General features: G+C 41.7%; 3 protein-coding genes across 3 annotated transcripts; 2 read left to right on the top strand and 1 right to left on the bottom strand.

Moving 5' to 3' along the window:
- Positions 1 to 849: 849 nt before the first annotated feature.
- Positions 850 to 3,829, top strand: agxtb (alanine--glyoxylate and serine--pyruvate aminotransferase b). The gene is made up of 11 exons (XM_053882427.1): positions 850 to 1,197; positions 1,363 to 1,555; positions 1,632 to 1,696; positions 2,043 to 2,143; positions 2,214 to 2,284; positions 2,353 to 2,437; positions 2,502 to 2,600; positions 2,675 to 2,744; positions 2,982 to 3,077; positions 3,150 to 3,278; positions 3,398 to 3,829. The coding sequence occupies exons 1-11, from the start codon at positions 922 to 924 to the stop codon at positions 3,503 to 3,505; spliced, it is 1,293 nt and encodes a 430-aa protein (XP_053738402.1). The 5' UTR covers positions 850 to 921; the 3' UTR covers positions 3,506 to 3,829.
- Positions 3,830 to 3,884: 55 nt separating this feature from the next.
- On the top strand, positions 3,885 to 5,841 carry thap4 (THAP domain containing 4). Its single transcript, XM_053882428.1, has 5 exons — positions 3,885 to 3,974; positions 4,569 to 4,722; positions 4,980 to 5,089; positions 5,218 to 5,321; positions 5,426 to 5,841. Exons 1-5 carry the CDS (start codon positions 3,950 to 3,952, stop codon positions 5,540 to 5,542), a joined length of 510 nt encoding a protein of 169 aa, XP_053738403.1. The 5' UTR covers positions 3,885 to 3,949; the 3' UTR covers positions 5,543 to 5,841.
- A 228-nt stretch (positions 5,842 to 6,069) lies between these two features.
- On the bottom strand, positions 6,070 to 12,734 carry LOC128769711 (bcl-2-related ovarian killer protein homolog A-like). The gene is made up of 6 exons (XM_053883655.1): positions 12,636 to 12,734; positions 12,157 to 12,550; positions 11,504 to 11,815; positions 10,507 to 10,639; positions 8,000 to 8,163; positions 6,070 to 6,885 (listed from the first exon to the last, which is right to left on the bottom strand). The coding sequence occupies exons 3-6, from the start codon at positions 11,720 to 11,722 to the stop codon at positions 6,760 to 6,762; spliced, it is 642 nt and encodes a 213-aa protein (XP_053739630.1). The 5' UTR covers positions 11,723 to 11,815; positions 12,157 to 12,550; positions 12,636 to 12,734; the 3' UTR covers positions 6,070 to 6,759.
- Positions 12,735 to 13,271: the final 537 nt, after the last annotated feature.

The following is a 13,271-nucleotide window of genomic DNA, read 5'->3' as shown; positions in this document are numbered from 1 at the left end:
TTTTCAGGTTAGAACCAACAGCCAAGGGTTAGTATCCAAGTGACGTAAATAAAAGTTGGCTCACTTGGAATAATATTTTTATGCATGTCTAATTCTTTTTGTCTTCACCATGTAAACTCAAGGGCAGTATGTCTTATACACATAGTTTGTCTCGTATTGTCAGTACATCTTAGGCAGCATTTTATCTGTGTGATTATATATGGTACCAAAGGCTTTGAAATCCAAAAGTTTACTGGTTAAATAATGCATTAACACCACATCCTTGCAAACATTGTTACAATGAAATATGATGCTGTGTTGAAATCAAGCTTAATTTTGTATTTAATTTTTTTTTTTTAATTTTTTAACTCCAGCCTTTTAATTAATTTCACATTTTTTGAAGAAATAAATATAAAACGTTTCAAATCTGTTCCAACTCTAGCAGTAATACCCATTATATTTCCTACAATAATATCTTTATCTAACGTTTAACTTTAGTAAATTTTGTCCCACATTTTATCAATGATGTTACCACAGAAGTGCAATGAGTGTCAGACCATTTCTCTCCAGTAAATATAAAGTAGTATCTTCATATCTGCCTCATTATTTTGAAATTATCTGAGGCATTTTCTTATATGAATGTCGAAAGAAATTGGGTCACTGTCTTATGTCTGCAGCAGTATGTTATTGAGAAAACGCCACCATCTGGTTAAGAGATGAATGATGCAATATACATAAAGTGAAGGTTAACATCGTGGAAATGTTCATTGTCTTCGGTCACAAAACACAAATAACCCACATGTTGTACAGCACCGCCCCACGGCCAACAGGTCAAAGACCTGTTTGTCTTAAACCATCAGTCAAAACTCACAGTCCTCCTGCGTCAGACTGACGGCAGTGCTCGAACTCTGAGCCGGCTTCCTCGGACCCAGGACACCAGCCATGATGCAGAGGGCTTTGTTCGGACGGGGCGCCTTGCTCGCCCAGCAGGCTGCGGTGGCCCTCGATGGGCCCCTGGGCTCCAGGAGTGCGCCCCTTCTCCTGCGCCTGGATCGGCCAATGTCCAGTGTGTCCATCCCGCCGCCGGCATGCATGCTGCGGCCGCTAGAGGCGCCTCTACGGTACCTGTTCGGACCCGGACCTTCAAACGTTCCTCCACGCATCTTGGCTGCCGGCGCCAAACCAATCATAGGACACCTGCACACCGAAATGTATGAGGTAATGTGCGACTTATGAACTACAATATACTTATTATAACAGTAATATAACTTTTAAAAAAACATTTATACAGTATTAATACATTCAAAGCGCGCCATTGTGCACAAAAGACTCTCAGAAAATACAAATTTCAAACAGTAATCTTTTGCGTTTCCATGCGCGTAGATCATGAATGACATCAAGAAGGGGATCAACTACGCCTTCCAGACGGAGAACAACATGACCATCGCGATGAGCGGCTCCGGACACGCTGCCATGGAGTGCGCTGTGTTCAACACTGTGGAGCCCGGAGAGAGCGTCCTCGTTGCCATCAACGGGATTTGGGGAGAACGTGTGGCAGAGATCGCGGAAAGAATGGGTAGCTTTACGCGCATCTTTTACGCACAGGTGGACCACTTTAAGTTTGCAGCCGAAACTTAACGTATTTTTTACAGGTGCCAAAGTTCACAGAATGGTAAAAACTCCAGGAGGATATTTCACTAATAAAGAAATAAACGATGTAAGTATCACCATAAGAATATGTACTATACACGAGATGATCTGAAATATTTATGGAAAGTATCTCTTCAATCTTAATGTTGAATTTAACCGTATAACTTTTGTCAGATGAAAAATGTACTTGTTATTTGATTTATGAGAAATTAATCACCTTTTAAGTTTAAAACGTACTTTTTCTAATTATTATTATTTTTTCTTTTTGTAAGGATCCTCTGTTGCCCTAGCGTTGCTCATGTTCAAGTCTCCTTTCCTTACCATGTTTCAAATATACAGATATATTTCTCACTGGTTTATGACTAAATAAAATACAGTAACTGAAGTGACGCCTGACTCCCTGCTCTTTTTAGGCTGTAGAAAAGCACAAGCCTGTCCTGTTCTTCCTCACACACGGGGAGTCTTCTGCTGGACTCTGTCACCCAATCGATGGCATCGGAGACATTTGCAGAAAGTAAACTCACTGGTCTCACCGTCATTGAAGATTGTGATGCCAACTTATTTTACTCATGTCTCACATCAAGACACAACTGCCTCTTCCTGGTGGACACAGTTGCGTCACTTGGAGCAGCACCCATTTTCATGGACAAGCAGAGTAAGCACTTAAAAATATATCTTTTTCTTTTGCCGAGGCCAAGACTTCACTCTATTTTTCGTGCTCAGATATTGACATCCTCTACACTGGTTCTCAGAAGGCGCTAAACGCCCCTCCTGGCACAGCCCCGATATCCTTCAACGACAGAGCATGGTCAGTAACTCAAATTCTAAGTCACGGAAATTTAAAATAAATACAAACACGCTTTCTCATGCAGCCACAAGATGTTCAACAGGAAAACAAAACCAGTGTCCTACCTCTTTGACATGACACATCTTTCCAACTACTGGGGTTGTGATGGTAAACCAGCCAGAATGTAAGTGACTCATTGGTGGTTCACAATTGTATCGATATATGTTGACGTTCATTACAAGGTGGTTTGATTTTCAGATATCATCACACTGGCCCTGTCTCTGGATTTTTCGCCTTGAGAGAGAGCTTAGCAATTCTTGCAGAAAGGGTAATGACTTTTAGCTATAATCCCTAAAAACAAAAATGGCTTTCATTTTCATTTAATAGCTGAAAATTGTGGTTCTTAAAACACCACTAATGTCTGCAAACATGACGAAATAATTGTCACAATAAAATGAAATGAGGTCCATTTCCAGATATTGCATAGAGGTATACATAAAAAGGGGGGTATCAACAGAATAGGAGGGTACAAATGTTCTACTTGTATTGTATGGATTCTATTTAGGGGCTTGAGGAGTCGTGGAGGAAACACAAGGAGGTGGCTTCATACCTTTACAGAGGACTTGAGGACCTGGGACTGAAGCTCTTCATTTCTGACAAGGTGAAGGAGAGAAAAACAGATTAACATACCACATACGCTGTGTTCCACTGCATCACTGATTTCCATATGCAGGACATGAGGCTGCCTTCAGTTACAACCATTGCCATTCCTGAAGGATATGACTGGAAGCAGCTGCTTGCCTACATGATGAAACACCATCAGATTGAGATGACTGGCGGCCTGGGACCATCAGTTGGCATGGTAAGAAAGAGCTAAGAGCTAGATTGTACGGTGCGACAATATATGCCAACTGCAGGCGGTTGAATACATTTATTTATCACAGCAATCGTTTTTAATTTCCATCTGTCTTTTTTCACCAGGTAATGCGAATCGGATTGATGGGATACAACTGTGAGAAGTCCAACGCTGACATGGCACTCAATGCGCTTGCTGACGCTCTAAAGAACTGCAAGAAATCCAAAGTTTGAAACAAACACAGGCACAATGACTATTCACGCATTCAAGGAAAATACCTAAAGGAATTGCAGATACATATGCAATGCCCCCTGCAAGACAATTCAATATGTTGAGTGACTCATTAATGAACAGCTCTTTTTGTGTCAATGTATCAAAGCCATTTCTTGGAAGAGAATTTAAATGTAGTTTTGTCAGAGGGTCAAATGAAAGCACTGATGAGTGAAGATCTAGAAATAGCGCAATGTTTTATCTCACACATTTTGCTATGTTTTTTTGGTGGGTTGTAATAAAAATGACGCCACTATTAAATGAAATAAAGACTGCATTGAGAAGAAGCTTGTTTCCCTACCTGCCGCTTGCTCAAAAAAAAACTCATTTTCCCAGAGTGCACAGCAACATTTCCTGGTACAGGTTTAAGCTGAGACTGGTGTCACTTCGACACCACATACTGAAAAATGGCTTGTCCTGTCAACAATGCAGGTAGGTCGCCAATGATTGAGGTCTGCAAACGATAAACGCAGTTAATGTTGAATTTATTCGCGGCGTTTTGCGTGCATTATACCGCTGTTTACCAGTTAGTCAATGGTGGTTCGACTGCATGTGTAGTCGTCAATGGTGAGGGCTATGAACTCACGTAAAGTATGCGCTATTTAGCATGGCAAATTATGGAAACAGAGGCGCTGGTAATTCAGAAACCCCTGTGTTCGACATTCCCCCCCCCATATGTTACGTCTTGTGTAGCTTATCTAAACCAGCACGACAGTCACCTTCGTCTCAGGACAAGACGCCCATTCTTACTCTGTGGCGTTATGATGTCAACGAGAATAGGTCAACAACACCACCTACCGGCCATCTCTAGTAACTACAAAAGCAATTTGAAAATAATTTAAAAAAATAACGATTAAAATGAATTCTCATACGCTACATCACTATAATGGTAGGGCTTGTTACTATAAACTATCATCATAAAAATCTAACACAAGTACAAATGAAATATCCCCTGGGACTATATAAAAAACTGGCTTGACATTCCTAACAGTACAAAAAGAGCACATCCTTTTTTTTCTCTTCTAGCTGTGTTGAATCCTGCCATCCTGCCTCTAGACTGGCTCATTGGCACTTGGAAGTCTGATGAGCCGGGGGAGGGCTGTTTTCCGTCCATCGAACCTTTCCGCTATACAGAGGAGCTGCTCTTCAGTCATGTTGGACAACCAGTTATCAACTTTGCGTATGTTGCCACCCATTTGATGAGACTTGTTGTGGTGCATCTATTGTATGTATTGAAATATTTTTTTTTAAGTATAGACATGGCAGAAGGTGCTGTGATGGGATTTGGAAGTAAAATCTCTCCATAAATGGATGTGGTTCTCAAACTGTCTTTCCTTTAAATTTATACATTGTTTGGAGTTAGTCATCAAAATGAATGACAATACTGTTTCTCTCGCTGACTACCTTCAGTCATTTTGTCTTATTTTGCTTTGTCAGGTTCAATGCCTTCCACGCGGAGTCGAAGAAGCCTCTACACAGAGAGTGTGGATTCATCAGAATGCAGCCAGGAACCAACAGAGTGGCCTTCATCATCGCACAAAACTCAGGTAATCATTTTTACCTCTGTTGTAAGTTTTAAAAAAAATGTAAATAGCACTTTTATGTTGCTAAACTCTTTCACCTTAAGTACACTTCCATCAATACTCAAGTGTTTTTATGACCTGGCTGTGAGCAGGTTTGGTGGAGATTGAGGAAGGGGAGTTGACTGGCCAGCAGCTATGCCTGCAAAGTTGTGCGGTGGCAAGGACATCTTTTGCCAGGGAGCCACACGTGCAGCAGGTTTGTTCACCCATGTTGACACACAGTAATGGATGAGCAAATAAAATTGTCTATATGCCAGTCTAGCTTCACAACAGAAGCCATTTCTTTTTCCTTCCTTCAAGATCTCCAGAGTGCTTCAGCTCAGACCAGACGGGAGACTGGAACAGACCGTTTCCATGTCAACAGACAACCAGCCACTGATGCAGCACTTGCACATCACATACTGTCGCAGCACTTGACTTTCACTGCGTCTTCATGGAGCAGAATTCTGAGGATACATTACTGAAACTTAGCTTGGGTTGTTCTATTATTATGGGCTTATGAACCAGCTGTTGCTCATTTAAGTTTAATTCATTTTGCATAACACAATCATTTAACACGGTTATCATAAATAATTATTTGCGTTTCTACACCGTCCTTTTCCATTGTCAACTGACATTTACAAGTTGGTTTGTCAAAGCTGCTTATGTTTTTTTTTTATGTGGGTTACACTGAATTATATAAAAATGGTTTGGAATAAATTTGACATTATTTCCTTCTTGCTTGTGTCAGTTTTTTTTTAACTCATGTTTTATTTGCGAGTACACACTGGAAACAAAACGAAGATTCACAATCTTAAAATAATGATTTTTTAAATGTCTCTCCTCGTGTATATATCAGCTTCTATTGTGATTTAAAAGGTGGTTTGGTGTCGACCATCCTTTACTAATATCATATACATATTATAAAGTATGACTGGAATCACAAAATGGCATTGAATACAAACAAAAGCAAACTTTTATTCAGTCACTTCTCATGTTGTCTCCATTAAATCACACTCCACATACTTGGAAGCATTCAGGGGTCAACGATTTATTCAATAGTGCATTTAAAAAGAACCAGCCCACATACACATTTAAAGTGACAAGCAGGTTTCACGCAACCATCCCGCTATAAAGCTTGTTCATATGCCACAGTGGATTTTGATATTAAAAATGACGTTGAAAAAAATAACCAAGAATAAAAAGCAATTTTAATTCCATCATGACAGAGACTGAACACACGATAGTGATGTAGTTGTGTAGAAAACTGGGAAGTTTAAACATCCCAGAGGGATTTACATTCAGTTTCTATGTCTGAACCTAAACAGAGTTTGTCGCTCCACATTCATGCTATATCTGTCCCCCAGCCAGCTGAGCAGACACAGAACCAGCCACTCATCAGTGCCTATTCTTTGCAGTTACAACACCGGAGATTCACAGGCACCGATTTGTTCTGTTGCTTTGAAGTGACTGTCCTGAAATGTTGCAGTGACTACGCATTGGATGACGTGTAACCACTCACACGTTCATCTGACGCTGAAATGATGCTGATGAGGAAACATTTGTTGATGGTCTGTCACCAGCAGACAGTGTTCTGGAAAGGTCCATTTCCTCTCCATCCCGACGCTGACGGAGAAGAGTCCAGAGCCCTCCTGTTACTGTTCTTTCATGATGTAAACATACACTGTGGTGAGAAAGTACTTGAGAGACTCTACTGTTGTGGACAGCCAGTTCTGTTCAGGAGTGAGGTCTCTCTTGACCACACATTTCGTGATTTCTCCCTGGAGAAAGAAGTACAGCAGACTGGGGTCAACGGTAATCGAAAAAGATTATGAGTCAAAAACTGCATTTCACTTTGAAAACTCAGGGTGGATAAATTTTCAACTAGAAATTTGACAGCAGAAGCAGATGGATTCGAAAAAATTGCATGAGCTTCACTGGAAGGTTGGTGTAACCGTACCGTTAAACACTGAAGATTTTTTTTTTAACTGCCGCAGCGCACCAAACACCACCCTCCAACCCCCCTCTTCTGGCGCAAAAAAGAAAAAGAAAACTGAGCGGAACGCAGCCAACCAAGAAGTGACAGAGAAACAGAGGGGGACGTTTTGTCATTTTGTTTTGTCACTTTAGTTCCGCGAGCAACAGTCAGTCACTATGATGTTTCTTTTGTTCATGTCCACCTCCATGATGCGTCATCCGTTTGCTTCGATGTTCCCGCTTTGATTTAATACGTTTGATAACGTGATATTTCATCTTTATAAAAAGATCATTTTCATGAAGGCGTGGTGTCTCTTGTTTAAGCCGTTTCGGTGCGCCACACTAGTTTATATGCGGCAGAAATCCTGCAATGTCACCATATTTTTGCTGTATTATTGAAACTCTAAAAAAATTGAGTAACTTTGAGAAGTCTGTAAATAAGTAGGTACTGTTGATACTGATCAGTTTGCGAGTAAGAGCTTAGAGATTAACAGTCCAGTCCATCGATTACTTCCAGCAAGGAGGTTTTGTTTCTGTTTCTGACCGTCTGTTAGCAAAAGAACTTGTTGTATTGTATTTGAATCAAATTATCTGGTCATGTCGATGGTCAGGCTGGGAGCAGATAATGAGCCTCCTTATTTTTCAGCGGGCACTATAAAGAACTTTTTGCTGTACAATCTATAGTTTTGAACCATTTCAATGAACATCGTTTTTACACCGAGAGTTCCAGTTAGCAACCTCATCAAACCTATCACTAGGACTCAAGAAGGTTTTGAAGGAATTGCTCTGCTTGTGTGGCTTCTCACTTAACTTCAGGACACCACAATCAATTACACGCTTGAGGTCTTCAGCAATATAAAACAGTGCTGTAAAATTGAAACATCGATCCACACCTTTGGCTAAATCAACTTAACTTACCCATCCCCCCCGCCTCTTCAGCCATGGCACCAGGTATTTCCGTACAAACTGGCCCAAACTGTCCACCAAGATGTAAACGGTGCTGGCGTGTCCGTGTCTGACACAGTCCACTGCTAGTGCTCCCGCTACTGCGTACATGGACACCACCTTCCCCCACGTAATACCTGTAGCAAAAGAACACAGTTGGAAAAAAGCAGCTAAAATTAGTGATGTGTTCGCTCTGTCGACCCTTCGGTGCGTGTACCGAGTAATCTGGCAGTGAGCATATGAACACCGCACCAGGAAATGCTCCAATGACATTGCAGGTGACGGTAGAAGGCTTGAACTGGCCGTACCAAATGACCGGTTCAGGAAGTGGATCGAGCAGTTCAAGATTTAAGTGGCACAAAATGCAACGGAGGACCCCCCTTTTGTTACGCATCGATAAGCGATTACTGTTGTCATGGAACCATCGAGAAAAGTTTTCCTCGGTTTGGGAACACGTCGATCTTATCTCTGCCAACAAGGTAAGTACGATGTATTACAGATATATCAGGGGAATTATGTCAAAGAAAAGAAAAAGGCTCCAAAAACAGTTGAAAAAAATCAATTTTTGAATAAAAAGAATTAAATTTTGCTGCGTGTATGTGCTTACAGGGGTTGGACCAAATAATGGAAGCACCTAAAAGCTTTTTTAGCTTTTTAAAGGGGTTTCCATTTTTTTGTCCAACCCCTGTACATCTTATCCATGTCTTCTCAAACACCATTATCGCATTTACCCCCATCTATGTATTATATTGTTGATGACAATCTTACGGAAAGCTTTGGGCAACAAAAGCTCATGCTTGCAGAATCTTATATTTAATGTCCACTTGGTGGTGCCAGAGCGAATATCAACCTTCTTGAAGAGTGGGCTCATGAGTCCAACCAGTTCTTCTAAATGCCTTAGTACTTCAAGAAGCTTCAACTCACCATCACAAGCTAAAATATGTTCATCTCAATGACGCTTTGTGTTTGTCCAAAAACAGGTCATGAGGAGAGAGATTTAATGGTTAACACTCACTGTACAATTAAGGCCAGCACATCGAACAACAACAGAGAGAAGTTTGTTTCAAAGTCCATTTGACTACACCTTTATAAGCCCAAAGATAACCAATATCTGCGGCAGCTGGTATTTGGGACAAAGGTCTTGCAAGTTAGCATTGTTCCTCTGATCACACTTTCTCACAGGCCCCTCTTTGAAGACAGAGTGGCTTCCCAACGGGGACATCATCTGCCTGCCCGTGACAACGTAAGCCTTGTTAAGAACATCCGGTCAGATAGTTTCCAGGGCAGCAGAGATTGTTATAATAACAGCCAGCGCCTTGCCTAAGGCTCTGACGGCATTAGCCTGCTTAAGTCTGTGTGCACGGTCACCTCTGTTCTGACCCACGCTGTCTGACTGTGGCTAAAAGAAGACAGAGATTGAGACGAGCTTAAATAAGATAAGTGTACATGTAGGCCGTCACATTGTGACATACACTGGTCCTTACGGAGAAACAAGGCCAAGAATAGGGGCTGAAGGAGAGAAGGCCGGAAGGAGAGCGCGCTCAAGAAGGAGGATGATGGATGGACACGAGATACGCCATGTTGATTTGACTGAACCAAAAACCAGAACAAAGCAGACGGCCCATAACATCCAAGCACTGGAAATGCTTCAATGCAGAAAGATGTTTTAGAATCATCAAATATCTCAGCTGTGTCAAACAATCGGCTTTCTATTTATCCCAAACTTCGACGGCTGCAGCGACACGGGTCACCCGGTTTGTTATTCTGAAGGAGGACTCCCACACAGTCTGCAGAATTTTCACTTTTTGTGACGTCAAGCCGAGAGCAAATAGAGACAGAAAACATGTGAGACAGAAATTCCAACAAATGGAAAAGTTAGCGAGACGACGGCCAGACTTCTACTATTCTTAGACACTGTTACAGGACATGGCCTTTTTGGAGTTTAGCAGAGCGGTTGTCAAGGCAGCAGAAACATGATTCGGGGAGCATACGTAGTGTGTGAGCCGTGTCTGTTGTGTTCACAGCACCATGGACTTTGGTGAGGATCGCTAAAATACTCATAAATCATGGCACCATCGACCCAACTGAACATCCTTAAATGTGAGTTCAATTTATTTAAAAAACAAAAAAAACTATCAGAGCAATAGCAACCACTGTGGGCGATTTAAGTGGAGCAGGAGGATGGAAGTTGGTGCAAGCAGATGGTGGGAGAAACTACCAAGTTGCTCTAACTTAAGGAACAAATGTTTGGCCGCCAGTTTGCTGCTAATTGAAAAGGTTTGAGTCTCAAACACATTGTGAGCTGTCTGCTTTATTTCAGGCCACAATTATGTATGGCTGCGATTCTATTAGCTGTAGAATGTAATGCTGTTCATAATAACCAAGAAGGGATGAACAATTTAATAACTTCAAAAATACTGCTAATTTCATCATGTTCAGCGTGGAAGTAGCTGAGAAAACACGAGGAAAGGACATTTTACCTGTGGAGAAAATCTCTGTTGCCACACAGATGAAGGCGTCCGAAACCATGTTTTCCATGGCAACTGAAAGGTTGAGTTGGCGAGCCACATTTCTGTACAAACTGGGCTGCATAGACTCCAGCTCATCACCTAGGTTACAAGTGAATCTCTTTTTAGAAGAAAGAACATCAAGTCATTATGCAACAGATGTTTTCTGAGAAGCAGTGAACAGAACAGGCTACTTCTTCTACAGAAAACAGTCACTTTTTAGGAGAGTGTCATGTCCCTGGGGGATACAACAGGGGATTTCAGGAGATAAAAAAAGCAAAGGAAACATGAATCCCCTTGAGTTTTGTCTGCTTCATTTTAATAAGAGTTTATAGCAGGAGTAGTATCACACATTTCAAGCAATTATATAACAAGACTGAAGTCTTAGAGGAGCATGCATTAACCTGCTCAAAATATTTAAAATCAAAACACCCTCTACCTATTCACACATTCAAGTTTAGCCTGTTGTTCAAGCCTGTGTCAACGCATGCATGTTTCAGCCTGCTCAAAGCGGTAACGGTTTTAAAAAGAATTTGTAATGGACGCAAATATAACCTTTTAATGTATACACTCCAGGGCAATCCAGAGGTATAAACTGTGAAATTGTATTAGCTATATTGTCATGCAAGCATCAAGATGTTTAGCAGCGAAATATATGTGCGAGTCACCACAATATGAAAATTACTATTAGAGATGACTGCCTGTCGCCATTATGGATAGACACTGATTGATTGCTGCAGGGGTCAATTTGGAACACAAGGATTTAAGGGTTCAAGTTGTGCACCTCCTTTCTGCTGCGGCTCTCAGTTAATCTATTTTCTCTTGCCCTCCTTTGGCCACTGTGTCCTCCCTTCCTGCTCTATAACTTGGGTACTCTCTCCTGCCATGGCCAAAAAGCTGAGCCTGTTAAGGAGTTAGTGGCATCAGTAGTATCAACAAGTATCAACAAAGGAGGACTATACTTACCTAGGCAGAGAAGCACTAAAGACACCTCACACAGAGATGCGTTTGAAGGAGATAGACTCAGTTCAGTTTTGGACCAGCCCAGCCCATTCTGGTTGAGTTTGGAGAGGATGTAGTCTCGGCACAGGGCTTTGGACTGGGACACCAGCTCTTTCTCTGACAGAGACCGGTCAAACACATCCAGCACTTCTGCAGCAAACACCGAAGACTTCCGCAGCATCTCCATGTCCTCAAAGAGGATGATCGGGGTCAGTGCTGGTAAACCCCTGAGGATCAGAGTCCACTGCTTTATCCCACAGGGAGAAACCTGAGGTCAGCTCTGTGACGAAACAGAAGGCAGAGCTGATCAAGAACGGTGCAGTCAGGGGCTCCAAAAAAAGCATTTCCTGTAGTCAAGTTTAGCAACTTTTGCATAAAGCGTGGGTGTGAAAAGAGATTCAGCGGGTCTAAATCTTACATAAGAATATGATGGAGGCGTTATTATTGTGAGTCACATGGCGAGATAGTCAAGATATCGCTTCGCTGGTATCATTATGCAACAACAAGCGGCGATAACACAGATGACACGGAGAAAAGAATGAACAGCAGCAGCTTTGTTTAGAATCGCTTTTGAAGTTACACCATTGTAGGAAGTGTAGTTCTGTGGATGAAAGTACTTACCTTTGACGTTTTCATTGCGCCCAAGATTCCCTGGTTTTAGGTGAAGAAACTTGCCAGTGGACAAAAAGCGGGGTTTAACAAGACGGTTTTTATTCGGAGACAGTGCGCGGAGGCTCTTCTGACCCTCTACCACGCCACGAGAGCAAGTTCCGCGCCACGGTTCATTTCCAGAAGTCCTTCTGGGTCTGGTCTGAACACCTGCTTCCAAGAAAACGCTCCAAACAGGGGAGAGCGAGGGAGAGCAGGACGCCTACCTGTTGTCCCACCCTTCAGCTGACGAGCAGAGTATGCGTTGGATTCAGTGTGTGGATGATCCCGGAGGCGGAGTTAACAGCAGCCAACCATGGAAACCCCTGCTCATCGGTGCCGACGGTGAAGAAAACCAAGTCCACATCTGCTGACGACTCGAGCAAAACATAAAAAAAAGACTTTATTTAGTATTATATAGGCTTCACTCCATGTAATTTCTGTTGTTAAACCTTAAATCGGAACTAGAGTTTTCATTTCAGTTCATTTGGAGTCCTCAGGTGAAACGTGTAGTCATGCTGAGCACCTGCCTAAGTTTATGTAAGTGTTCCTCTCATGCCAGGAGAGGGAGACTTTGAATCTCCAACAGGTAAAAATAGATGTCCTGCGCCTATAACAATATAGACTAATAGGATTTTCCTTCTCGGGGGAGGCCCGTTGGCTTTGTTATTAGACCTCACGTCATATGCAACAAATACCGACACGGTTTACAAAATGATGCAACATAATAAACGTCTGACAGTTAGATATGACTGGCAGGGATATTTATGTTTTGTCATATGTTTATTGTGTTTATTTAAAATTGGATACTCAAAAAAGCAACAAAAAAAATAACAAAAAAACGAACAGGAATAATTTGCCAATGCGTGTCATGCAGACTTTCGCCACTAGAGACCGCTGTTTTGTTATTTTTACGTTGATCGACACGCCTCCAGTTCTGTGTATAAAAATGAAATTGTGAAGTACATAAAGACAACCTTTTGACCGTTTGTGGATTGGTACTTTATTCCTGTTTGGTTGTGTATTATATAAAGTTTATAATCTGATGGCTTGCGAGCAGAAGGAAAGCCCTTATTTAGTATTTTAAA

The sequence above is a fragment of the Synchiropus splendidus genome, chromosome 13 (assembly GCF_027744825.2).
Source record: "Synchiropus splendidus isolate RoL2022-P1 chromosome 13, RoL_Sspl_1.0, whole genome shotgun sequence".
In the NCBI taxonomy this organism is placed as follows: Eukaryota; Metazoa; Chordata; class Actinopteri; order Syngnathiformes; family Callionymidae; genus Synchiropus; species Synchiropus splendidus.
This window is presented reverse-complemented; position numbering and strand designations above follow the sequence as displayed.